We start from the raw sequence: 27,520 nt of genomic DNA, 5'->3' as shown, positions 1-27,520 counted from the left end.
GTGGGTGAAGAGGGAGTACAGGAGGGGGCTAAGCACACACCCGAGGGGCCCCCGTGTTGGTGTCTACCCTCACCACCTTGGGACGCCCGTCAGAAAGTCCAGTATACAATTGCAGAGAGAGGTGTTTAATCCCAGGGTCCTTAGCTTAGTGATGAATTTGGAGGGCACTATGGTGTTGAATGCTGAGCCGTAGTCAAAGTACATTATTCTTATGTAGGTGTTCCTTTTGTCCAGGTGGGAAAGGGTCATATTACACTCTTAGAAAAAATGGTTCCAAAGGGGGTTCTTCGGCTGGCCCCATAGGGTAACCCTTTTTGGTTCCAGGTAGAATTATTTTGGGTTCCCTCTGTGGGAAGATTTCTACATGGAACCAAAAAGGGTTCTACGAACCAAAAGGGTTCTACCCGGAACCAAAAATGGTTCTTCAAAGGGTTCTGCTATGGGGACAACCGAAGAACCCTTTTAGGTTCAAGATAGCACCTTTTTTTCTATGAGTGCAGTACAGTACACCCATTTTAAGCCAATATGTTAGCGTTGATGTTGTTTTTCCCTGAGCCGTCAGTTGGCCCAGGAGCCTTTCCTTTAGCAGCTCAGCTGGCTGTTACATGGGCTGTATCACAACAGACTGAAGAAAAGGCGGGAATTGTTACTTCATTAATATTAATGCATCCAAATGTTTGAGTCATCACAGTCTTTCTCAGTAAAGTCTACCATGCAAAAAGTAATTATGTAAAAGTAATAATGTTTTTGTTTGGTTAGCATTTGGAAACATTAGATAGTGCATACAACTTTCCCTGACATCACACAAGGGTGGTCCATTTAAAATGAATTCATTCTTCCCTTGCCCCTTGCCCTGCAAGTGTCAACTCATCAGACGCCATGATACATCATTAGAAGTGTCCACTTCATTTTGGGGCTGTGGGGAGAGGATGTGTCTTTCACGTGTTTGGAATGCAGCCAGAAACTGCTTCTCCAATAGAAATCCCTGATCATGCTTGTAGGCAATGTCATGGCAAAGTTGGCTAGCTAAACTTATGCGCAGAAATACGTCAGCTGGTCTAACAGTCGTCTTGTGCCGAAATGTACATGTGCAGGCCATCAAATCAAAACACACATTGAAGTTGTTTTCAATGAAAAATTCAAACGTCAGTTTGTCACTTTTACGAGGTTGGAGTAATAACATGTTCAGCTCCTTAAGACTGTGGTCTAGGTTGCGTTTTTAGATTTCAAGAAAATTAAGAAATAAGGAAGAATTCATCACTTATCTCATTCTCAAACCCCAAACCCCAGCCTGGTCTGTTGATGTGTTTCCCAAGTGTTCCCGCGATGTTGCGCCTCTGGGTTTAGAAACTGGATTATTACCTTCATACAGTATGTACATTCATTGACTTTAACACCTGTTACATTAGGCTGGATACACACATACAGCATAGACCAAATGAGAGAGGAATGTAGACAACACAATAACTAGTGGGTTTCAAGAACTAGTACAATTATTTTTGTCATGTCATGGTTGTCGTAGGGTAAAGCAGACCAAGACGCAGCGGGGAAATGTGCACTCATCTTCTTTTTATTTAAACGGACAAAGAAGGTAAACCAAAATAAATACGTACACAACAAAAACACAACGACTAATAACAGGCCGGTAAGGCAACAAAGCTATACCTAGCACAATCTCCCACAAAACACTAAAACAAACACATACCTATTTATAGAACCCTCAATCAGAGGCAACTAGAAAACACCTGCCTCCAATTGAGAGTCCAATCCCCAATTAACTAAACATAGAAATACAAAGAACTAGACTAAACATAGAAATACATTAAGATAGACCAGTGCCCAAAACCCGGAATAATAAATCAAACACACCACTAAACACACAACCACCCCGTACCACATAAAACAAATACCCTCTGCCACGTCCTGACCAAACTACAATAACAAATAACCCCTATTACTGGTCAGGACGTGACAAGTCAGACAGCTCTGCAGCATACTCAGGAAGGCTAGCTAAATAGGATAACTAAAGCGATATAGTATTGGAGCACAGAGATAACATTATGGTTGTTTGGCTGGCTGCTACTGTCTGAGTAGAGATGAGATGATGACTTTATGGAATGAAAAATAATAATGTCATAAAATAAAAATGAAGTAATATATCCAACTGAAATGTTTTATTATTTCATAGTAATTTCCAATTTTTCTATTGATGTCTACCAAATGTGTACCTGACAGAGACAAAGGAATATTTTTTAATGTTTTGGCAATTCGATATTCACTATTTTTGCCTTTGGAATTTCCATTAAAAAGCAAAAAAATAATTTGTATGTCATTATTTCATAATGCATTTAATGTAAAAAAAAATATCGAAACCGAAATCCGTGATAATTTTTCATAATCAAACCAAAACCGAACCCACCTCCAAAATTGGTTAATAGACCAATAACAAAGAGAGTTCCAAACCTCTCTGCCAATAACAGCTAGTTTTCAGTTTTCCCCTCCCCAATCAGACCACTCCCAGACAGTCCTAGCAGAGTGTTTTGGGGATAAAAAGCTCTTTTTAACCATTTTAATGGAAATCTATTACAGTAACTACGTTAGTCCCCTCCTGTACTGCCCATTTACCCACGACTGCGTGCCCAAGCACGACTCCAAGACCATCATTAAGTTTGCTGATGACACAACGGTGTTCGGCTTGATCACCGACAACGATGAGACAGCCTATAGCGAAGAGGTCAGAGACCTGGCAGTGTGGTGCCAGGACAACTACCTCTCCCTCAATGTGAGCAAGACAAAAGAGATGATTGTGGACTACGGGAAAAGGAGGGCCGAACACACCCCCATTAATACCAACGGGGCTGTAGTGGAGTGGGTCAAGAGTTTCAAGTTCCTTGGTGTCCACATCACCAACGAACTATCATGGTCCAAACACACCAAGACAGTTGTGAAGAGGACATGACAACACCTTTTCCCACTCAGGAGACTGGAAAGATTTGACATGGGTCCCCAGATCCTCAAAATGTTCTACAGCTGCACCATCGAGAGCATCCTGACTGGTTGCTACACCAGCTGGTATGGCAACTGCTCGGCATCAGACAGTAAGGCACTACAGAGGGTAATGCGTACAGCCCAGCATATTACTGGGACCAAGCTTCCTGCCATCCAGGACCTATATACTAGGCAGTTTCAAAGGAAGGCCCAAAACATTGTCAAAGACTCCGTCACCCAAGTCATAGACTGTTCTCTCTGCTACCGCATGGCAAGCAGTACTGGAGCGCCAAGTCTAGGTCCAAAAGGCTCTTTAACAGCTTCTACCCCCAAGCCAAAAGACTGATGAACAATAATCAAATGGCCATCCGGACTGTTTGCATTGATACCGCCCCCCCGCCTTGTCACGGCTGTCTGAAGAATGGGACCAAAGCGCAGCGTGCATATCGTTCCACATTTTATTGTAACAATGAAACTATGCAAGACATAAATAAACGAAATAAACAAAACAACAAACCGTGACGAAGAGGTGCAACATACACTAACTCAAAACAATCACCCAGGTGGTAAAACAACTACTTAAGTATGATCTCCAATTAGAGACAACAATGACCAGCTGCCTCTAATTGTAGATCATCCCCCCCAAAAAACATAGAAATACAGAAACAAGAACATGACAACATAGAAAATCTAAACTAGACACAACCCCGTCACGCCCTGACCTACTCTACCATAGAAAATAAAAGCTTCTATGGTCAGGACGTGACACGCCTGCTGCTACTCACTGTTTATTATCTATGCATAGTCACTTTACCCCTACCTACATGTACAAATTACCTCGACTAACATGTACCCCCGCACATTGACTCGGTACCAATACCCCCTGTATATAGCCTCATTATTGTTATATTTTACACCTGTTGGACTCCGCGCATGTGACAAATAAAATTTGATTTGATTTTGGTGAAAACACACCACAAATGGGAATTCAGATGTTCTTTATGCAGATTTTAGAATATTCGCAAGAAAATCTGTCACCAATTGGATGGAAACCTAGCTACTAAGGTATTTCTTTCATTGTTAAGCAGAAAATATTTGATATTGATATGAAAAAAACGGCTGCCGTTAATGGGCCGACAGAGAGGGAGGAGAGGAAATATTTGATGCTCTGCTTATCTTTTGTCTCTTTCTCCGGTGCACTACTCCAGCGCACTACTCCGTGATACAGCTCCGTGATACAGCTCCGTGATACAGCTCCGTGATACAGCTCTGTGATACAGCTCCGTGATACAGCTCCGTGATACAGCTCCGTGATACAGCTCCGTGATACAGCTCTGTGATACAGCTCTGTGATACAGCTCCGTCATACAGCTCCGTGATACAGCTCCGTGGTACAGCTCTGTGATACAGCTCCGTCATACAGCTCCGTGGTACAGCTCTGTGATACAGCTCCGTCATACAGCTCTGTTATACAGCTCCGTGGTACAGCTCCGTGATACAGCTCCGTGATACAGCTCTGTGATACAGCTCCGTCATACAGCTCTGTTATATAGCTCCGTGGTACAGCTCCGTGATACAGCTCCGTGGTACAGCTCCGTCATACAGCTCCGTGATACAGCTCCGTGATACAGCTCCGTGATACAGCTCCGTGATACAGCTCCGTGATACAGCCCTGTGATACAGCTCTGTGATACAGCTCCGTCATACAGCTCCGTGATACAGCTCCGTGGTACAGCTCTGTGATACAGCTCCGTCATACAGCTCCGTGGTACAGCTCTGTGATACAGCTCCGTCATACAGCTCTGTTATACAGCTCCGTGGTACAGCTCCGTGATACAGCTCCGTGGTACAGCTCCGTCATACAGCTCCGTGATACAGCTCCGTGATACAGCTCCATGATACAGCTCTGTGATACAGCTCCGTGGTACAGCTCCGTCATACAGCTCCGTGATACAGCTCCGTGATACAGCTCCGTGATGCAGCTCTGTGATACAGCTCCGTGATACAGCTCCGTGGTACAGCTCCGTGATACAGCTCCGTGATACAGCTCCGTGGTACAGCTCCGTCATACAGCTCCGTGATACAGCTCCGTGATACGGCTCTGTGATACGGCTCCGTGATACGGCTCCGTGATACGGCTCCGTCATACAGCTCCGTGATACAGCTCCGTGATACAGCTCCGTGATACAGCTCCGTGATACAGCTCTGTGATACAGCTCCGTGATACGGCTCCGTGATACGGCTCCGTCATACAGCTCCGTCATACAGCTCCGTGATACAGCTCCGTGATACAGCTCCGTGATACAGCTCCATGGTGCAGCTCCGTGATACAGCTCCGTGATACAGCTCCGTCATACAGCTCCGTGATACAGCTCCGATACAGCTCCGTGATACAGCTCCGATACAGCTCCGTGATACAGCTCCGTGATACAGCTCCGTCATACAGCTCCGTGATACAGCTCCGTGATACAGCTCCGTCATACAGCTCCGTGATACAGCTCCGTGATACAGCTCCGTCGTACAGCTCCGTGGTACAGCTCCGTGATACAGCTCCGTCATACAGCTCCGTGATACAGCTCCGTGATACAGCTCCGTGATACAGCTCCGTCATACAGCTCCGTGGTACAGCTCCGTGATACAGCTCCGTGATACAATTGCAGCAATTACAGTCTTGAGTCTTCTTGGGTATGACGCTACAAGCTTGCCACACCTGTATTTGGGGAGTTTCTCCCATTCCTCTCTGCAGATCCTCTCAATCTCTGTCAGGTTGGATGGGGAGCGTCACTGCACCGCTATTTCAAGGTCTCTCAAGAGATGTTTGATCGGGTTCAAGTCCGGACACTGGCTGGGCCACACAAGGATATTCAGAGACTTGTCCAGAAGCCACTCCTGTGTTGTCTTGTCTGTGTGCTTAGGGTCGTTGTCCTGTTGGAAGGTGAACCTTCGCCCCAGTCTGAGGTCTTGACCGCTCTGGAGCAGGTTTTCATCAAGGATCTCTCTGTACTTTGCTCCGTTCATCTTTCCCTCGATCCTGACTAGTCTCCCAGTCCCTGGCACTGAAAAATATCACCACAGCATGATGCTGCCACCACCATGCTTCACCGTAGGGATGGTGCCAGATTTCCTCCAGACTTGATGCTTGGCATTCAGGCCAAATAGTTCAACATTGGCTTCATCAGTCCAGAGAATCTTGTTTCACATGGTCTGAGAGTCTTTAGGTGTATTTTGGCAAACTCCAAGCAGGCTGTCATGTGCCTTTTACTTGAATGTTATGTTTTTGCACCTAAAATAGTTAATGCATCATTCATTTCATGGTCAAAATGAAAACGCAAGCTAAGTGTTGACCAAGGCTTCCACTCTTTCACAGTCTAATTTACTGAGGAGTGGCTTCTGCCGGGCCCCTCTACCATAAAGGCTTGATTGGTGGAGTGCTGCAGAGAGAAAACTCTAGAGCTCTGTCAGAGTGACCATCAGGTTCTTGGTCACCTTCCTGACCAAGGTCCTTCTCCCCCAATTGCTCAGTTTGACCGCGTGGCCAGCTCTAGGAAGAGTCTTGGTGGTTCCAAACTTCTTCCATTTAAGAATTATGGAGGCAACTGTGTTCCTGGGGACCTTCAATGCTGCAGACATTTTTTGGTACCCTTCCCTAGATCTGTGCCTCGACACAATCCTGTCTCGGAGCTCTACGGACAATTTCTTCGAGCTCATGGCTTGGTTTTTGCTCTGACATGCACTGTCAACTGTGGGACCTTATATAGACAGGTGTGTGTCTTTCCAAATCATGTCCAACAATTTAATTTACCACAAGGGGACTCGAATCAAGTTGTAGAAACATCTCAAGGATGATCAATGGAAACCGGATGCACCTGAGCTCAATTTCGAGTCTCATAGCAAAGGGTCTGAATACTTATGTAAATAAGGTATTTATATGTATTACTTGTAATACATTTGCAAAAATGTCTAAAAACTTGTTTTGCTTTGTCATTATGGGGTAATAAAAAATAAAAACAATTTAGAATAAGGCTGTAGCGTAACAAAATGTGGAAAAAGTCAAGGGGTCTGAATACTTTCCGAAGGCACTGTACATTTGAAATTTGCGTAAAATATAGTTCCTGTCCTTCCTCCGTCTTACATAGTCTCTCTGTAGCAGAGACATCAACATGTTACTAGACACTCTTATCGAGAGCGACTTACAGGAGTAATTAGGGATAAGTGCCTTGCTCAATGGCACATCAACAGACTTTTCACCTAGTAGGCTCAGGGATTCAAACCAGTGACCTTTTGGTTGCTGGTCCACTTTCCGCTCACGTCAACGTGTTTCTGCTGCTGCCACTGAAGGCCAATTCAGCTCAGCCAGCATGACGCAGAATGAATGCAAGTGGATGTCAGACAGACAGACATCACATAGACAGACAGACAGACATCAGACAGACGTCAACTGCTTGACAGCAATTCAGTGTATCTCAAGGAGACATGATATGTCTTGATTGTGCTAGGATGGATTCCTTTGACTTGAATGAATGTGTGCGTGTGTGCAATGCATGTATTTGTTTTTTTAAGTGTCACAAGATATATAGAGATTTGTATACTGCTTTATATCATAAGATACAGTACATACGTACGTTGATGAACAGTATATCACATGAACATTGTGTAGGAGGTGTGAGTTGCTACTGTACTTTTAGGGCATTCTGCCTCCTCCCACACTCCAGACAGTAAGTCTTTAATCTCACAACAGAACCAGAAAATCTGATTTTCAAAAAGTGAAAAGAGAGGAAACCTTTTGGCTGGTGTGTGGTCCCTCAAAATGCCTTGGTATGTCAGCCTTTCATTAAACATTAAGGCGCCTCAGCTCCACTGAATATTATTCAATCAGACTCACTGCTACTACAAGACGTCTTGTTTGTCTCATTTCAATGGACCAGTAACGGCTCTTGCAGTTTGATGTCTCTGGAGAAGTATTTTACTCCAAACCTGCTGTCAAGCAAAAAAGGATCTAATCAAAAACCTTGGTTTACATCCCCTTATATAATGTTAAGATTATAATTCAATTAGCAGATCATGTCTTTATGACAAGAGGGGGGAACTGAAAAATGAATGTGCCAATCAAACTGTGACCAACAACAGTCCAGTCAGTTCAAACCTTCATTTCAAAACTGTGAGCCAGCAGCATTTTCCAGGTCAGTCAGTACCATCAAAGGGTTCGGGCAACACTGAGGAAGAAATATCACTGCTCTACTTAAATAAACATTTGGAGGAGTACGGAGGGCTTCACAAAAGACAACACAATAACAATCTTTCTGAACAAAAACCCTACTGTCTGCAGCAAATAAATAGAATCCACCCATTATGTCATAATTGACTTGAATGAGGAGGCTTGTTCTATGGATTCCACTTCTACTGTCTCCACCACATGGACTGTTAAAACATATTTAAAGCGGGGTGTTGGGGGATAGGCGAGTCACTTACCCCTGGCAGATAGCTTCTTGGTGTTGATGATCTTAGCAGCATACTCTTGGCCTGAGAGGACCTTCAGGCACCGCCGCACCACTGAAAAAGCTCCCCTGGGAAGCGCAGGAGACAGAAATGCATATTGAACTGCATAGTTATAGTAAATATTAATTTTGTTTTCCAATAAAAATTGAATGTAATGTTTTTGCACCTGAAATGGTTAATGCATCCATCATTCATTTCATGGTCAAAATGAAACTGCAAGCTAAGTGTTGACCAAGTGTAGACAGTCTATTTTGAAAAATAAATAGCTTAAATCCATTCCCTAGCAATAGCACAGTGAGCATCTTTTAGGAAAATGTGTAAAATACTGTGGTTGATATCTGATCTGGTGTTTTGCAATTATGCATGAAACACTTCTGAGTAGTACAGTAAAACAGATTTAAAGAACAGCACCTGATCCCTGATAGATTGGTCACGAGTCTCTTGTGGACAGATGCACGTCACATAAATGGCAGTAGCGTCTGTCGACAGACTGTGGGAAGCCTTGACTAACGAGGAGTTTGTTCAGGTACGCTGATTTCTTTCGTTGCTGGACAGGTGCTCGCATCTTTAGAAGATGATTTTGGCCCATAGACTTGCCTGAAACTGGCAGACGTTCAGAGGGGTGAAGACTTCACTAGTCTGGGTAGTATAGATGGTGTTAGTCTAGATAGAAAATATTATTTTCTAACCCGTCTCCCCCCCAGAGTTTAATCAAGCATCTGATGCAATTACGCAATATTTTTGTTCTGGGTTTTCCGAGATTAGTTTACTCGGCTTTGTGATTGAGAACATTGCCATGCAGGCATACGTATCACTAACGATCTGAAATGGTCCGCCCACACAGACAGTGTGGTGAAGAAGGCGCAACAGTGCCTCTTCAACCTCAGGAGGCTGAAGACATTCGGCTTGGCCCCTAAGACCCTCACAGACTTTTACAGATGTACAATTGAGAGCATCCTGTCAGACTGTATCACCACCTGGTACGTCAGTTGCACCGGGAGCAACCGCAGGGCTCTCCCGAGGGTGGTGCGAGTATATCCAACGCATCACCAGGGGCAAACTGCCTGCCGTCCAGGACACCTACAGCACCCGATGTCACAGGAAGCGCAAAAAGATCATCAAGGACAACAACCACTCGAGCCACGGCCTGTTCACTGGTCACTTTAATAATGGAACACTAAATCAAATCAAATCAAATTGTATTAGTACATGCGCCTAATACAACAGGTAATGCTTATTTACGAGCCCCTAACCAACAATGCAGTTAAAAAAATATAAATGGATAAGAAGAAGAAATAACAAGTAATTAAAGAGCAGCAGTAAAATAACAATAGCTAGACAATATAAAGGGGGGTACTGGTACAGAGTCAATCTGCGGGGGCACCGGTTAGTTGAGGTAATATGTACATGTGGGTAGAGTTATTAAAGTGACTATGCATAGATGATAACAACAGAGAGTAGCAGCAGTGTAAAAGAGGGGGGGGCAATGCAAATAGTCTGGGTAGCCATTTGATTAGGTGTTCAGGAGTCTTATGGCTTGGGCGTAGAAGCTGTTTAGAAGCCTCTTGGACCTAGACTTGGCGCTCCGGTACTGCTTGCCATGCGGTAGCAGAGAGAACAGTCTATGACTAGGGTGGCTGGAGTCTATGACAATTTTTAGGGCCTTCCACTGACACTGCATGGTATAGAGGTCCTGAATGGCAGGGAGCTTGGCCCCAGTGATGTACTGGGTCATTCGCATTACCCTCTGTAGTGCCTTGCGGTCGGAGGCCGAGCAGTTGCCATACCTAGAACCTTTTGAGGATCTGAGGACCCATGCCAAATCTTTTCAGTCTCCTGAGGGGGAATAGGTTTTGTCGTGCCCTCTTCACGACTGTCTTGATGTGTTTGGACCATGTTAGTTTGTTGGTGATGTGGACACCAAGGAACTTGAAGCTCTCAACCTGCTCCACAGCAACCCCATCGATGAGACTGGGGACATGCTCAGTCCTCTTTTTCCTGTAGTCCACAATCATCTCCTTTGTCTTGATCACATTGAGAGAGAGGTTGTTGTCCTGGCACCACATGGCCAGGTCTCTTACCTCCTCCCTGTAGGCTGTCTCGTCGTTGTCGGTGATCAGGCCTACCACTGTTGTGTCATCGGCAAACTTAATGATGGTGTTGGAGTCGTGCCTGTCCGTGCAGTCATGAGTGAAAGGGAAGTACAGGAGGGGACTGAGCACAAACCCCTTAGTGGCCCCTGTGTTGAGAATCAGCGTGGCGAATGTGTTGTTACCTAGCCTTACCTCCAGGATCCAGTTGCAGACGGAGGTGTTTAGTCCCGGGGTCCTTAGAGCTTTGATGGCACTAGGGTGTTGAACGCTGAGCTGTAGTCAATGAATAGCATTCTCACATAGGTGTTCCTTTTGTCCAGGTGGGAAAGGGCAGTGTAGAGTACAATGGGATAACGGTGTTGATGTGAGCCATGACCAGCCTTTCAAAGCACTTCATGGCTACAGACGTGAGTGCTACGGGTCGGTAGTCATTTAGGCAGGTTACCTTAGTGTTCTTGGGCACAGGCACTATGTTGGTATTACAGACTCGGACAGGGAGAGGATGAAAATATCAATGAAGACACTGGCCAGTTGGTCAGCGCATGCTCGCAGTATATGTCCTGGTATTCCATCTTGCCCCATGGCCTTGTGAATGTTGACTTGTTTAAAGGCTGCGGAGAGCAAGATCACACAGTCTTCCGGAACAGCTGGAGCTCTCATGCATGTTTCAGTGCCATTTGCCTCGAAGCAAGCATAGGAGTAGTTTAGCTCGTCTGGTAGGCTCGTGTGGGTAGCTCTCGGCTGTGCTTCCCTTTGTAGTTTGTAATGGTTTGCAAGCCCTGCCAAATCCGACGAGCGTCAGAGCCGGTGTAGTACGATTCGATCTTAGTCCTGTATTGACACTTTGCCTGTTTGATGGTTCGTCGGAGGGCATAGCGGAATTTGTTATAAGCTGCCGGGTTAGAGTCCCATCCCTTGAAAGCAGCAGCTCTAGCCTTTAGCTCAGTGCGGATTTTGCCTGTAATCCATGGCTTCTGGTTGGGGTATGTACGCACGGTCACTGTGGGGACGACATCATCGATGCATTTATGATGAAGCAGATGACTGATGTGGTGTACTCTTCAATGCCATCGGAGGAATCCCGGAACATATTCCAGTCTGTGCTAGCAAATCAGTCCTGTAGCTTAGCATCTGCTTCATCTGACCACTTTTTTATTGATCTAGTCACTGGTGCTTCCTGCTTACATTTTTGCTTGTAAGCAAGAATCAGGAGGATAGAATTATGGTCAGATTTCCTAAATGGAGGGCGAGAGAGAGCTTTGTTTACGTATCTGTGTGTTGGAGTAAAGGTGGTCCAAAGTTTTTTTTCCCTCTGGTTGCACATTTAACATGCTGAAAGAAATTTGGTAAAACGGATTAAAGTTTCCTTGCATAAAAGTCCCCTGCTTCCAGGAGCGCCACCTCTGGGTGAGCGTTTTCTTGTTTGCTTATGGCAGAATACAGCTCATTCAATGCTGTCTTAGTGCCAGCCTCTGACTGTGGTGGTATGTAAACAGCTACGAAAAATACAGATGAAAACTATTTAGGTAGATAGTGTGGTCTACAGCTTTAATAATGTTTGCATATGGCTTTACTCCTCTCATATATACTGTATTCTATTCTACTGTATTTTAGTCAATGCCACTCCGACATTGCTCGTCCTAATATTGATATATTTCTTAATTCCATTTTTTTTGTTTTAGATTTGTGTGTATTGTTGTGAATTGTTAGCTACTACTGCACTGCTGGGGCTTGGAACACAAGCATTTTGCTACACCCGCAATAACATCTGCTAAATATGTGTATGTTTCCAATGCAATTTGATTGGATTTGATGCCTGAGCATCACATTTCAAACTCAACACAGAGACATGAGGTCAGTGCTAGCCCAAGCTTCTGTTCCAAACCAAACCTGCCGCCGCTTTCATTCAACAGAGTTACTGCGTTAGGAATTACTTGTGAGTCTTGAAATGACACATGAACTTGATTGTGTGCTGCTTAATGGATTCAGATTGGGCTTCTCCCTGGTCACTGTAACATCATGCATCATGTATCTCCTCAGTGCTACTGTCAGTACTCATCAGTGAAAAAAGACAAGGCCGTAGTTGAGAAGATCCTCATAATCTGTCAGTGCCTTAATACTTATTGTCACTGTCTTAACAGATCTTTGTTCTGATCCTAAATGTCAGCTCTGATCATTCATCAGACATGTTGTGAGCTCAGTACAACCATCAACTGTAGGAGAAAAGCATAAAAAAAAATATGACATTATGAAATGTGTCCATGTCAAACTATTGGATTACCACCCCCAAATTAAATTATGTAAGCGGTTTTGGCTGCTTGACGTGTGTGTGTGTGTGTGTGTGTGTGTGTGTGTGTGTGTGTGTGTGTGTGTGTGTGTGTGTGTGTGTGTGTGTGTGTGTGTGTGTGTGTGTGTGTGTGTGTGTGAGAGAGAGAGAGAGAGAGAGAGAGACACAGAGAGAGAGAAAGAAAAGCTGTGAGGGTGGGGGCCAGTGAGGATCTGGAGACCCTTACTCTAGATGTGTCACAACTCTCAGATGGTTGAGCACTCTGTGTTCCTCAGCATACATACTGCACACAGCCAGGTTCCTCTGCATGCATACTATACAGCCAGGTTCCTTAGCATACACACTATACAGCCAGGTTCCTCAGCATACATACTATACAGCCAGGTTCCTCTGCATACATACTATACAGCCAGGTACCTCTGCATACATACTATACAGCCAGGTTCCTCAGCATACATACTATACAGCCAGGTTCCTCAGCATACATACTGCATACTGCCAGGTTCCTCTGCATACATACTATACAGTCAGGTTCCTCTGCATACATACTATACAGCCAGGTTCCTCAACATACACTACATACTGCATACAGTACATACGGCGGCAGCGTAGCCTAGTGGTTAGAGCGTTGGACTAGTAACTGAAATGTTACAAGTTCAAATCCCTGAACTGACAAGGTACAAATCTGTCGTTCTGCCCCTGAACAAGGCAGTTAACCCACTGTTCCTAGGCTGTCATTGAAAATAAGAATTTGTTCTTAACTGACTTGCCTAGTTAAATAAAGGTAAAAAAATAAATACAGCCAGGTTCCTCTACATACATACTATACAGCCAGGTTCCTCAACATACATGCTGTGTGTTTTGTTGCCAATCTTACTTTGCTACCTGACAACTTCACGTTTTTTACTTTTTAATTACCGTTTATATTTTTAGTTTTTACCTCACTCAACTTTTTCACTCCGGACGCTTTATCTGGACGTGGTTCGTCAGGACCTCCACCAGCCGAAGCTAAGTAGTAAGATTAACATGATGCCTTCTAATTGCAGTCGCTGTACTCATAATATACAGGAGAATGATTGCCTTACGGCGAGGATAGCTGTGCTGCAAGCCCAGCTTCAGACACAATCGTTAGGCAAGGGTAATTTCAGTGTAGGAAAGGATGAAACAGCGTCTGTGCCACCAGTAAGTACAGATAACGTTAGTAGTATAAACCCCCTTGCACGGTCCCCGCAGCCGGACAACTTTCTCATGACTTCTGGAGGAAATGCTGTAGGAATGCTCAACCGGTGTCGCTTATTCAGCCGACAGAAACTTTCAATCGGTTCTCCCCATTAAGCAGCGAGTCGGAGTCAGAGGTCGAGCCTTCTCTTGTCTCTACTCCTCCCGTTATGGGGTCTGAGACGCCGAAGCCTCCAACCATTAGCTCTGACAAATACCCGCAGTATTAGACTTAAAACGAATCATCCAGCGATCATACACTGTTTACCAGGGGGCAGGGCTACCGACGTTAAGGCTAATTTGAAGATGGTGCTGGCTAAAGCTAAAACTGGCGAGTGTAGAGAGTATAGAGATATTGTTATCCACGTCGGCACCAACGATGTTAGGATGAAACAGTCAGAGGTCACCAAGCGCAACATAGCTTCAGCATGTAAATCAGCTAGAAAGATGTGTTGGCATCGATTAATTGTCTCTGGCCCCCTCCCAGTTAGGGGGAGTGATGAGCTCTACAGCAGAGTCTCACAACTCAATCACTGGTTGAAAACTGTTTTCTGCCCCTCCCAAAAGATAGAATTTGTAGATAATTGGCCCTCTTTCTGGGACTCACCCACAAACAGGACCAAGCCTGACCTGTTGAGGAGTGACAGACTCCATCCTAGCTGGAGGGGTGCTCTCATCTTATCTACGAACATAGACAGGGCTCTAACTCCTCTAGCTCCACAATGAAATAGGGTGCAGGCCAGACAGCAGGCTGTTAGCCAGCCTGCCAGCTTAGTGGAGTCTGCCACTAGCACAGTCAGTGTAGTCAGCTCAGCTATCCCCATTGAGACCGTGTCTGTGCCTCAACCTAGGTTGGGCAAAATGAAAGATGGCGGTGTTCGCCTTAGCAATCTCACTAGAATAAAGACCTCCTCCATCCCTGCCATTATTGAAAGAGATTGTGATATCTCACATCTCAAAATAGGGCTACTTAATGTTAGATCCCTCACTTCCAAGGAAGTTATAGTCAATGAACTAATCACTGATCATAATCTTGATGTGATTGGCCTGACTGAAACATGGCTTAAGCCTGATGTATTTACTGTGTTAAATGAGGCCTCACCCCCTGGTTACACTAGTGACCATATCCCCGCGCGTCCCACAAAGGCGGAGGTGTTGCTAACATTTACGATAGCAAATTTCAATTTACAAAACAAAAAACAACAACGACCTTTTCGTCTTTTGAGCTTCTAGTCATGAAATCTATGCAGCCTACTCAATCACTTTTTATAGCTACTGTTTACAGGCCTCCTGGGCCATATGCAGCATTCCTCACTGAGTTCCCTGAATTCCTATCGGACCTTGTAGTCATCGCAGATAATATTCTAATTTTTGGTGACTTTAACATTCACATGGAAAAGTCCACAGACCCACTCCAAAAGGCTTTCGGAGCCATCATCGACTCAGTGGGTTTTGTCCAACATGTCTCTGGACCTACTCACTGCCACAGTCATACTCTGGACCTAGTTTTGTCCCATGGAATAAATGTTGTGGATCTTAATGTTTTTCCTCATAATCCTGGACTATCGGACTACCATTTTATTAAGTTTGCAATCGCAACAAATAATCTGCTCAGACCCCAACCAAGGAGCATTAAAAGTCGTGCTATAAATTCTCAGACAACCCAAAGATTCCTTGATGCCCTTCCAGACTCCCTCTGCCTGCCCAAGGACGTCAGAGGACAAAAATCAGTTAACCACCTAACTGAGGAACTCAATTTAACCTTGCGCAATACCCTAGATGCAGTTGCACCCCTAAAAACTAAAAACATTTGTCATAAGAAACTAGCTCCCTGGTACACAGAAAATACACGAGCTCTGAAGCAAGCTTCCAGAAAATTGGAACAGAAATGGCGCCACACCAAACTGGAAGTCTTCCGACTAGCTTGGAAAGACGGTACCGTGCAGTATTGAAGAGCCCTCACTGCTGCTCGATCATCCAATTTTTCCAACTTAATTGAGGAAAATAAAAACAATCCAACATTTATTTTTGATACTGTCGCAAAGCTAACTAAAAAGCAGCATTCCCCAAGAGAGGATGGCTTTCACTTCAGCAATAATGAATTCATGAACTTCTTTGAGGAAAAGATCATAATCATTAGAAAGCAAATTACGGACTCCTCTTTAAATCTGCGTATTCCTCCCAAGCTCCGTTGTCCTGAGTCTGCACAACTCTGCCAGGACCTAAGATCAAGGGAGACACTAAAGTGTTTTAGTACTATATCTCTTGACACAATGATGAAAATAATCATGGCCTCTAAACCTTCAAGCTGCATACTGGACCCTATTCCAACTAAACTACTGAAAGAGCTGCTTCCTGTGCTTGGCCCTCCTATGTTGAACATAATAAACGGCTCTCTATCCACCGGATGTGTACCAAACTCACTAAAAGTGGCAGTAATAAAGCCTCTCTTGAAAAAGCCAAATCTTGACCCAGAAATTATAAAAAACTATCGGCCTATACCGAATCTTCCATCTCCTCTCAAAACTTTTAGAAAAAGCTGTTGCTCAGCAACTCACTGCCTTCCTGAAGACAAACAATGTATACAAAACGCTTCAGTCTGGTTTTAGACCCCATCAAAGCACTGAGACTGCACTTGTGAAGGTGGTAAATTACCTTTTAATGACATTAGACCGAGGCTCTGCATCTGTCCTCGTGCTCCTAGATCTTAGTGCTGCTTTTGATACCATCGATTACCACATTCTTTTGGAGAGATTGGAAACCCAAATTGGTCTACATGGACAAGTTCTAGCCTGGTTTAGATCTTATCTGTCGGAAAGATATCAGTTTGTCTCTGTGAATGGTTTGTCCTCTGACAAATCAACTGTAAATTTCGGTGTTCCTCAAGGTTCCGTTTTAGGACCACTATTGTTTTCACTATATATTTTACCTCTTGGGGACGTCATTCGAAAACATAATGTTAAATTTCACTGCTATGCGGATGACACACAGCTGTACATTTCAATGAAACATGGTGAAGCCCCAAAATTGCCCTCGCTAGAAGCCTGTGTTTCAGACATAAGGAAGTGGATGGCTGCAAACTTTCTACTTTTAAACTCGGACAAAACAGAGATGCTTGTTCTTGGTCCCAAGAAACAAAGAGATCTTCTGTTGAATCTGACAATTAATCTGGATGGTTGTACAGTCGTCTCAAATAAAACTGTGAAGGACCTCGGCGTTACTCTGGACCCTGATCTCTCTTTTGAAGAACATATCAAGACTGTTTCAAGGACAGCTTTTTTCCATCTACGTAACATTGCAAAAATCAGAAACTTTCTGTCCAAAAATGATGCAGAAAAATTAATCCATGCTTTTGTTACTTCTAGGTTGGACTACTGCAATGCTCTACTTTCCGGCTACCCGGATAAAGCACTAAATAAACTTCAGTTAGTGCTAAATACGGCTGCTAGAATCCTGACTAGAACCAAAGAATTTGATCATATTACTCCAGTGCTTGCCTCCCTACACTGGCTTCCTGTTAAGGCTAGGGCTGATTTCAAGGTTTTACTGCTAACCTACAAAGCATTACATGGGCTTACTCCTACCTATCTTTCCGATTTGGTCCTGCCGTACATACCTACACGTACGCTACGGTCACAAGACGCGGCCTCCAAATTGTCCCTAGAATTTGTAAGCAAACAGCTGGAGGCAGGGCTTTCTCCTATAGAGCTCCATTTTTATGGAATGGTCTGCCTACCCATGTGAGAGACGCAGACTCAGTCTCAACCTTTAAGTTTTTACTGAAGACTCATCTCTTCAGTAGGTCCTATGATTAAGTGTAGTCTGGCCCAGGGGTGTGAAGGTGAACGGAAAGGCTGGAGCAACGAACCGCCCTTGCTGTCTCTGCCTGGCCGGTTCCCCTCTCTCCACTGGGATTCTCTGCCTCTAACCCTATTACAGGGGCTGAGTCACTGGCTTACTGGTGTTCTTCCATGCCGTCCCAAGGAGGGGTGCGTCACTTGAGTGGGTTGAGTCACTGACGTGGTCTTCCTGTCTGGGTTGGCGCCCCCCCCTTGGGTTGTGTTGTGGCGGAGATCTTTGTGGGCTATACTCGGCCTTGTCTCAGGATGGTAAGTTGGTGGTTGGAGATGTCCGTCCAGTGGTGTGGGGGCTGTGCTTTGGCAAAGTTGGTGGGGTTATATCCTGCCTGTTTGGCCCTGTCCGGGGGTTTCAACGGATGGGGCCACAGTGTCTCCTGACCCCTCCTGTCTCAGCCTCCAGTATTTATGCTGCAGTAGTTTATGTGTCGGGGGGCTAGGGTCAGTCTGTTACATCTGGAGTATTTCTCTTGTCTTATCCGGTGTCCTGTGTGAATTTAAATATGCTCTCTCTAATTCTCTCTTTCTCTCTTTCTTTCTTTTTCTCTTTCGGAGGACCTGAGCCCTAGGACCATGCCTCAGGACTACCTGGCATGATGACTCCTTGCTGTCCCCAGTCCACCTGGCCGTGCTGCCGCTCCAGTTTCAACTGTTCTGCCTGTGGCTATGGAACCCTGACCTGTTCACCGGACGTGCTACTTGTCCCAGACCTGCTGTCCCAGACCTGCTGGAACCCTGACCTGTTCACCGGACGTGCTACTTGTCCCAGACCTGCTGTCCCAGACCTGCTGGAACCCTGACCTGTTCACCGGACGTGCTACCTGTCCCAGACCTGCTGTTTTCAACTCTCTAGAGACAGCAGGAGCGGTAGAGATACTCTCAAAGATCGGCTATGAAAAAGCCAACTGACACTTACTCTTGAGTTGCTGACTTGTTGCACCCTCGACAACTACTATGATTATTATTATTTGACCATGCTGGTCATTTATGAACATTTGAACATATTGGCCATGTGCTGTTATAATCTCCACCCGGCACAGCCAGAAGAGGACTGGCCACCCCTCATAGCCTGGTTCCTCTCTAGGTGTCTTCCTAGGTTTTGGCCTTTCTAGGGAGTTTTTCCTAGCCACCGTGCTTCTACACCTGCATTGCTTGCTGTTTGGGGTTTTAGGCTGGGTTTCTGTACAGCACTTTGAGATATCAGCTGATGTAAGAAGGGCTATATAAATAAATTTGATTTGATTTGATTTGACATACTATACAGCCAGGTTCCTCTGCATACATACTATACAGCCAGGTTCCTCAGCATACATACTGCGTACAGCCACAGGAAGGCCAAAAAGATCATCAAGGACCACAACCACCCGAGCCACTGCCTGTTCACCCTGCTATCATCCAGAAGGCGAGGTCAGTACAGGTGCATCAAAGCGGGGACTGAGAGACTGAAAAACTGCTTCTATCTCAAGGCCATCAGACTGTTAAACAGCCATCACTAACATTGAGTGGCTGCTGCCAACATACTGACTCAACTCCAGCCACTTTAATAATGGAAAAATGATGTAATCAATTTATCACTAGCCACTTTATATTATATAATGTTTACTTACCCTACATTACTCATCTCAGTTGTATATACTGTACGCTATACCATCGACTGCATCTTGCTATCTTGATGTAATTAAATGTATCACTAGCCACTTTAAATAATGTTTTCATACCCTACATTACTCATCTCATATGTATATACTGTACTGTACTCTATAACATCTACTGCATCTTGCCATCTTGATGTAATGTATCACTAGCCACTTTAAACAATGGCACTTTATATAATGTGTTCATACCCTACATTACTCATCTCACATGTATATACTGTACCCTATACCATCTACTGCATCTTGCCTATGCCGTTCGGCCATCACTCAGTTATATATTTTTATGTACATATTCGTATTCATTCCTTTACACTTGTGTGTATAAGGTAGTTGTTGTGGAATTGTTAGGTTATATTACTTGTTAGATATTACTGCATGGTCGGAACCAAAAGCATTTTGCTACACTTGCATTAACACCTGCTAACCATGTGTATGTGACAAATACATTTGATTTAGATTTTTTACATACTGCATAAAACCAGTGTAACGGTCGTCGTGAGGAATGGACCAAGGCGCAGCGGGTTGAGTGGTCATAATTAAACTTTTAATGTGAACACTGATAAACAACAAAACAAGAAACCGATGACAAACAGTCTTGACGGCGACAAACAGTCTTGACGGCGACAAACAGTCTTGACGGCGACAAACAGTCTTGACGGCGACAAACAGTCTTGACGGCGACAAACAGCCATACAAGAACAACCTCCCACAAAACCCCATGAAAACAAACTCCTAATTATAGGACCTTCAATCAGAAGCAACGATAACCAGCTGCTTCCAATTGAAGATCCAACCCCAATAAACAAAACATAGAACTACAATAGACTAGACAGAAAATAGAAATATACTAACATAGAACAATACAACAAAAAAACGGAATACATAAACCAAACACCCCTCTACATACACATACAACCCGAACCATATAAAACAAATACCCCCCTGCCACGTCCTGATCAAACTACAATAACAAATAACCCCTATACTGGTCAGGACGTGACAACCAGATACAGCATAATGCTATAAACAAGGGGGTTTGATGAAGAACAATCAAACATTTCACATTGCACCATCAAACATTTCATGTAGCACCATCAAGTATTTCATGTAGCACCGTCAAACATTTCATGTAGCACCATCAAGTATTTCATGTAGCACCATCAAGTATTTCATGTAGCACCATCAAGTATTTCATGTAGCACCATCAAGTATTTCATGTAGCACCATCAAGTATTTCATGTAGCACCATCAAGTATTTCATGTAGCACCATCAAGTATTTTATGTAGCACCATCAAACATTTCATGTAGCACCATCAAGTATTTCATGTAGCACCATCAAACATTTCATGTAGCACCATCAAACATTTCACATTGCACCATCAAGTATTTCATGTAGCACCATCAAGTATTTCATGTAGCACCATCAAGTATTTCATGTAGCACCATCAAGTATTTCATGTAGCACCATCAAGTATTTTATGTAGCACCATCAAACATTTCATGTAGCACCATCAAGTATTTCATGTAGCACCATCAAACATTTCATGTAGCACCATCAAACATTTCACATTGCACCATCAAGTATTTCATGTAGCACCATCAAGTATTTCATGTAGCACCATCAAGTATTTCATGTAGCACCATCAAGTATTTCATGTAGCACCATCAAGTATTTCATGTAGCACCATCAAGTATTTCATGTAGCACCATCAAACATTTCATGTAGCACCATCAAGTATTTCATGTAGCACCATCAAACATTTCATGTAGCACCATCAAGTATTTCATGTAGCACCATCAAACATTTCATGTAGCACCATCAAGTATTTCATGTAGCACCATCAAGTATTTCATGTAGCACCATCAAACATTTCATGTAGCACCATCAAGTATTTCATGTAGCACCATCAAACATTTCATGTAGCACCATCAAGTATTTCATGTAGCACCATCAAGTATTTCAATCCAACATACTTAAAAAAATTTCACTCCTAGACCCCTGAGGACTTTTTCAAATTGTGAACTAACAATAAACAGATGCATTGTACAGTAGCTTCGGTCCGTCGTAGCTCAGTTTGTAGAGCGTTGTGCTTGTAATGCCAGAGCAGTGAGGTCCATTCCTGGGACCACCCATATGTAAAATGTATCCACGCATGACATAAAATGTATGCACGCATAAAAGCATCTGCTAAATAATATATATTCTGTTATATATTACCAGAATGTATATATAATAAGCTAACTCAATATGTCCTCTTTTCCATTTATGTAGATTGGTAGAGAACCATTCAATGTTCTTTTACCTGGTGTGAAATCTTTGATAACTGTCAAACAATCGAAATAATTGAGCTGTCAAGTTAGCAGAAGATATTGGAAAAGAAGGATAGTGTGTGTTTTGTGTGAATTTATGTGTGTGTTTTGTGTGTGTGTGTGTGTGTGTGTATGTGTGTGTTTTGTGTGTGTGTGTGTGTGTATGTGTGTGTTTTGTGTGTGTGTGCATGTGTGTTACCACCTAGAGGATGAACGTGACCCACCGAGCACCGATATCCAATATTAAAGTCGAGTCTTCTCACTTTATTCCACCAGGCTGAATCTCTGTCTCGACCTAGGGTCCAATATGACATTGAAAGACATCCTCCAGCTTCCTGTGTGAACAGGTAACCACTTACGGCAAATCCGTTAGGTCTTCTAAGTGATGATACTACTCTCTCAAAATGCACTCCATTTAGGAAAATGTTATTTGACTCAAGACTCCTGAAATAATGATCAGATGAGAAATAAGTTGGCACTCCCACCTGTTCATTCCCACCTGATTGTTCTCTTTACTCTTTCCTTCTCTCATCGAAATGATATTTCCTCAGCTAAAAGACCTTTCAGGTCTCCTACCATAAAGGGATTTCTTTAGAAGAGTAATGTTATTCAGTTCTTACACCAAATATTTAATCAATACTCCCTCACTTGCTGTGAACAAATTCCTCTGACTCAAACTGAACAAAGAGGTAATCTTTCATTGTCATACAGGCCCCAAATGCAATGCCAAATACTCCTTTGTATGAGTAAAAAAAAATGAAAAATGTCTTGTGGAACTTACTTGCCCAGTTCCTCAAACATCTGGAATTCCTCAGTGAAGCGGGTGCAGATGGTGGTGGTCATGATCTGAGGTGGAGGGTTTCAGGTGGCCCTTTAGTGGAGTGCTTTTTGGAGCGGAAGCGATTGGAAGCGATAGATAGAGGATGGTTGGAAGCCTTGATGAGAGCCAAGCTTCTCTATCACTATCCTGATCTACGGAGTGGAAGTGAAGGGGGGCAATGCTGGCTGTCAGTTTTGCTCCAACATTTCGCCCGCCCGCTTCGCCTGGTTCCTCCAATCGCAGCTCTGCCTGCACTCCTGAATACACAGCCCCATTGCCATGGCAACTGCATCCCCCTCCTCTCCAAGCACACACTTCACAGGCAGACAGACAGACAGACAGACAGACAGACAGACAGACAGACAGACAGACAGACAGACAGACAGACAGACAGACAGACAGACAGACAGACAGACAGACAGACAGACAGACAGACAGACAGACAGACAGACAGACAGACAGACAGACAGACAGACAGACAGACAGACAGACAGACAGACAGACAGACAGGAGAGGAGGCAGCTTAACACGGTGGCGTTCAAACAGTGCACACATATGGACAACCACATACATGAGCACAAACACGTAAACATATATGCATACACACATATACTTAGCAAAGTGTAAGATGAAATATACATCCATTTCAATCCACTAATATAACTAATCACGCAACCAAGCAAGCCCCAAAGACATTAAGATATCAATCATTTAACTTTTGATTAAGGAATCATTAATATCTCTAATTTCTTCAGTCTGAATATATTTCTCTGATGTACTATTATGTTATTATTATGAAAATAACAAACCAACAAATTGTAGGCCCTCACAATGAAGGTTAAGTCAGAATCCACACTCACCCACCTACTCCTCATGTTATCATCACAGTCTGCTCTGCTTCATGGAGGAATCATCTACAACCCTTTATAGCCAAACCTGGTCTCAGAGATTTTCGTATTATTCTGTACATAAATCCGAGACACTCCATTTAGTATGATATGCTACGTTTCGTATGGTAGGCATTCATTTGTGGATGTCCAACATGTTCCCGAATTTGAAAAATATACAATATGCTACGAATTTGAAAAACGTATGATATGCTACAAATTCTAGCTAGGTGCTAATGTTAGCTATCTGGATAACGTTAGCTAAGCTAGGGGTTAGGGTTAGGGGTTAAGGTTAAGTTTAGGAGTTAAGTTAAAGGGTTAGGGGAAGGGTTAGATAAAAGGGTTAGGGGAATGGTTAGCTAACATGCTAAGTAATTGAAAAGTAACTCAAAAGTAGTAAGTATTTGAAAAGTTGCTAATTAACAAAACTGGTCTGTGACGAGATTTGAAATCACAACCTTTGGGTTTCTAGATGTTCCCATTATACGCCTACCTATCCACCCCCACCCACCCACCCACCCTCCCTACTTTCATTTTTGCCTTAACCTTCTATCTCATGTAACCATACCAAACGTATCATATCATACTAAATAGAGTGTCCCGTATTTACATGTAGCATGTTACGTCTATGAGACCAGGCTGTATAGCCTGCAGGTTAATGCATTACACGCCATGATCAATGACCAGATACTAGTCTAGTGGAAACCATGTCACATATAGCCTAAAGGGAATATATCCTAATTATTCATGAAGAAGATATTTAAGGTCTTTGTCACTCGATTTCTGCATAGCCCCTTTGTCAATCACAACACAATCAGCCACTAACCCACTCAGCCCATTGTGAACCTGTACACCCCACTGGGAAAAACAAAAAGCTTGACTAAGTCATTCCTCCTTGTTGACGTATACAGTCTGTCTCTGACACAGTTGGGAGATTCATGAAGATTTCATCACAGCCCTTCCCCCTCTTCCATACTTCCAATAGAGATACAGTATACCGACACTCCTGCTAAACAAGCAACGTTGGAAATATGTTCTACCCTCTTGTGGCTTTGAGTCAGTAACTCAATGCCACTCAAAGTAAGTCAAAGCCACTCCAGCAGATCGCCTGGTCCACCCTTAGGGGTATCAGCCCGGCTCAGGGCTTTGTGATTCACTTCTATTACAGGCCACGTATTGGCCACATGGCTTTGTTGCTGTCAAGCCTGGACAAGGCTGAGCGTTCACGGTCTGCTGGCTGCGAGTGCATCTCTTCAGAAAGCAGAGAGTGATAGAGAAAGGGGGGGGGTGACTTGGAGGGGGAGAGAGATAGGCCTTCTTTCCCTATACATTTAGATTTCAGTCAATTAGCAAATGCTCCCATCTAGAGAGACTTCCATAAGTGCCTTCCTGTGTGGGAGCTGAAACAACTACAGTCCATAACATGAGCATCATTAGTAAAACATTATATTTCACTAATGAACAAGATGGTGGAATACAGTATCATGCTGTACAATCTCAACAACAGACTCTTAGGCATCAATCTCCTCCTTGACTGACACCTGCAAAAATGACTTGGTTAGGACAAAAATGTTGTATAAACTGAGTAATAAATTAGAAAACTGTAGAGAATGGAAAGGGTTTGGATCCACATATATCATCTAAATGTCCAGCAGGTCTCCCTGGAATAACACACACACACACACACACACACACACACACACACACACACACACACACACACACACACACACACACACACACACACACACACACACACACACACACACACACACACACACACACACACACACAAACCTGGGGAAGCCTGAGCCAACAGGAGCCACATTCAATTGATGGAGTCAGACCCAGTCTATGGATGAAGTCAGACCCAGTCTATGGATGAAGTCAGACCCAGTCGTGGTCTTCCTTCCTGTCAGGGTTGGCGCCCCCCCCCCCCCTTGGGTTGTGCCGTGGCGGAGATTTTTGTGGGCTATACTCGGCCTTGTCTTAGGACGGTAAGTTGGTGGTTGGAGACATCCCTCTAGTGGTGTGGGGGCTGTGCTTTGGCAAAGTGGGTGGGGTTATATCCTGCCTGTTTGGCCCTGTCCAGGGGTATCATCGGATGGGGCCACAGTGTCTTCTGATCCCTCCTGTCTCAGCCTCCAGTATTTATGCTGCAGTAGTTTATGTGTCGGCGGGCTAGGGTCAGTCTGTTACATCTGGAGTATTTCTCTTGTCTTATCCGGTGTCCTGTGTGAATTTAAATATGCTCTCTCTAATTCTCTCTTTCTTTCTTTCTCTCGGAGGACCTGAGCCCTAGGACCATGCCTCAGGACTACCTGGCATGATGACTCCTTGCTGTTCCCAGTCCACCTGGCCGTGCTGCTGCTCCAGTTTCAACTGTTCTGCCTGCGGCTATGGAACCCTGACCTGTTCACCGGACGTGCTTGTTGCACCCTCGACAACTACTATGATTATTATTATTTGACCATGCTGGTCATTTATGAACATTTTAACATCTTGACCATGTTCTGTTATAATATCCACCCGGCACAGCCAGAAAAGGACTGGCCACCCCTCATAGCCTGGTTCCTCTCTAGGTTTCTTCCTAGGTTTTTGGCCTTTCTAGGGAGTTTTTCCTAGGGAGTTTTTCCTAGCCACCGTGCTTCTTTCACATGCATTGCTTGCTGTTTGGGGTTTTAGGCTGGGTTTCTGTACAGCACTTTGAGATATCAGCTGATGTACGAAGGGCTATATAAATACATTTGATTTGATTTGATTTGGTCTATGGATGAAGTCAGTCCCATTCTATGGATGCTGTCAGACCCAGTCTATGGATGAAGGCAGTCCCAGTCTATGGATGAAGTCAGACCCAGTCTATGGATGCTGTCAGACCCATTCTATGGACGCTGTCAGACCCAGTCTATGGATGAAGTCAGACCCAGTCTATGGACGCTGTCAGACCCAGTCTATGGATGAAGTCAGACCCAGTCTATGGGACAGATCTCTGCAGCCAGGGACAGAGCTAACCCAGAGATGGATAGAGACAGGCTGGTCAGTGTTGATCTTCATCTGGAAATCCCAATCCCCTGTTGGTTTCTGGCAGGCGGCCTATCGCCTCAATCAGAACAACCTGCTCTAGTTGATGTTTCTTTATAATGTGATGTGAACACATCTATTCAGGCATCTCACAGAGCTGCTAATTTGCCACATGTGGTGGAAAGAGGGGCTTCCAAGGTGCATTACGTCACCAAACATTATAATTGCCCCTGTTGAAGACCCAAGGCACTAATGGAGTGGGATATGACACAGGATAATGACTGTCCCCAAGTGTTGACAGGTGGTATGACACTCACGTCAATGTGTTGATTTTACATTGAATAACGGTTCAGCAAATACTGAGGCACTGAAGAATGAATGATTCTCACACATCTAATTGGATCACAGGTTGTCCTAGGCCTAATTCATTTAAATGGAAACACCTTAAGATCACAAGGTCTATCTGGGAAACCAAATACAGTATGTGTCATATGACATAATGATGGAAATGTATGAGCAGGGCAATATTCCCCGTACACTCAAATTGACATCATGAGTAATGAATTGAAGCCAATAAACCTCCATGAGCCAACATGAAGTATTGTCCTCAGATCAGGGCGGCAGGTAGCCTAGCTGTTAAGAGTGTTGGGCTGACAACCGAAAGGCCTGGAATAAAAGCAGAGAGGTTAAGATAGAAGAGAGGACATAGGCTACAAAGAGTGTGGGCTCATTGAGGGTGACTCATATAACCATCCTGGAAGGAATAAACAAATCCAGGTCTTGCAACTTATCAGTGATATGAAGATGTATGTCTATGTCATATGTTTGGCCTCCCTTTAAGGAGATGAGTGTGTGTATGTGTATTTCGGCTGCCTCCTAGCAAGTTG

At 44.0% G+C, this 27,520-nt stretch overlaps 1 protein-coding gene across 8 annotated transcripts in view; it reads right to left on the bottom strand.

Moving 5' to 3' along the window:
• The window catches only part of LOC115204505 (calcium/calmodulin-dependent protein kinase type II subunit alpha), a 98,748-nt gene extending 75,768 nt beyond the window's left edge, over positions 1-22,980 (bottom strand). For 4 of the 8 annotated variants that reach the window (XM_029770142.1, XM_029770143.1, XM_029770141.1 and 1 more), the window contains exons 1-2: positions 22,687-22,978; positions 8,458-8,552 (exon numbers count right to left, since the gene is read on the bottom strand). In XM_029770142.1, coding sequence (XP_029626002.1) covers positions 8,458-8,552; positions 22,687-22,748 — 157 coding nt within the window. In that variant the 5' untranslated portion in view covers positions 22,749-22,978. Of the gene's footprint in view, positions 1-8,457; positions 8,553-22,686 lie in introns of all 8 variants that reach the window. The other 4 variants (XM_029770139.1, XM_029770137.1, XM_029770144.1 and 1 more) reach the window with 3 other exon arrangements.
• Between the last annotated feature and the right edge of the window lie 4,540 nt (positions 22,981-27,520).

Source organism: Salmo trutta, chromosome 12, assembly GCF_901001165.1.
Source record: "Salmo trutta chromosome 12, fSalTru1.1, whole genome shotgun sequence".
Lineage (NCBI taxonomy): Eukaryota > Metazoa > Chordata > Actinopteri > Salmoniformes > Salmonidae > Salmo > Salmo trutta.
This window is presented reverse-complemented; position numbering and strand designations above follow the sequence as displayed.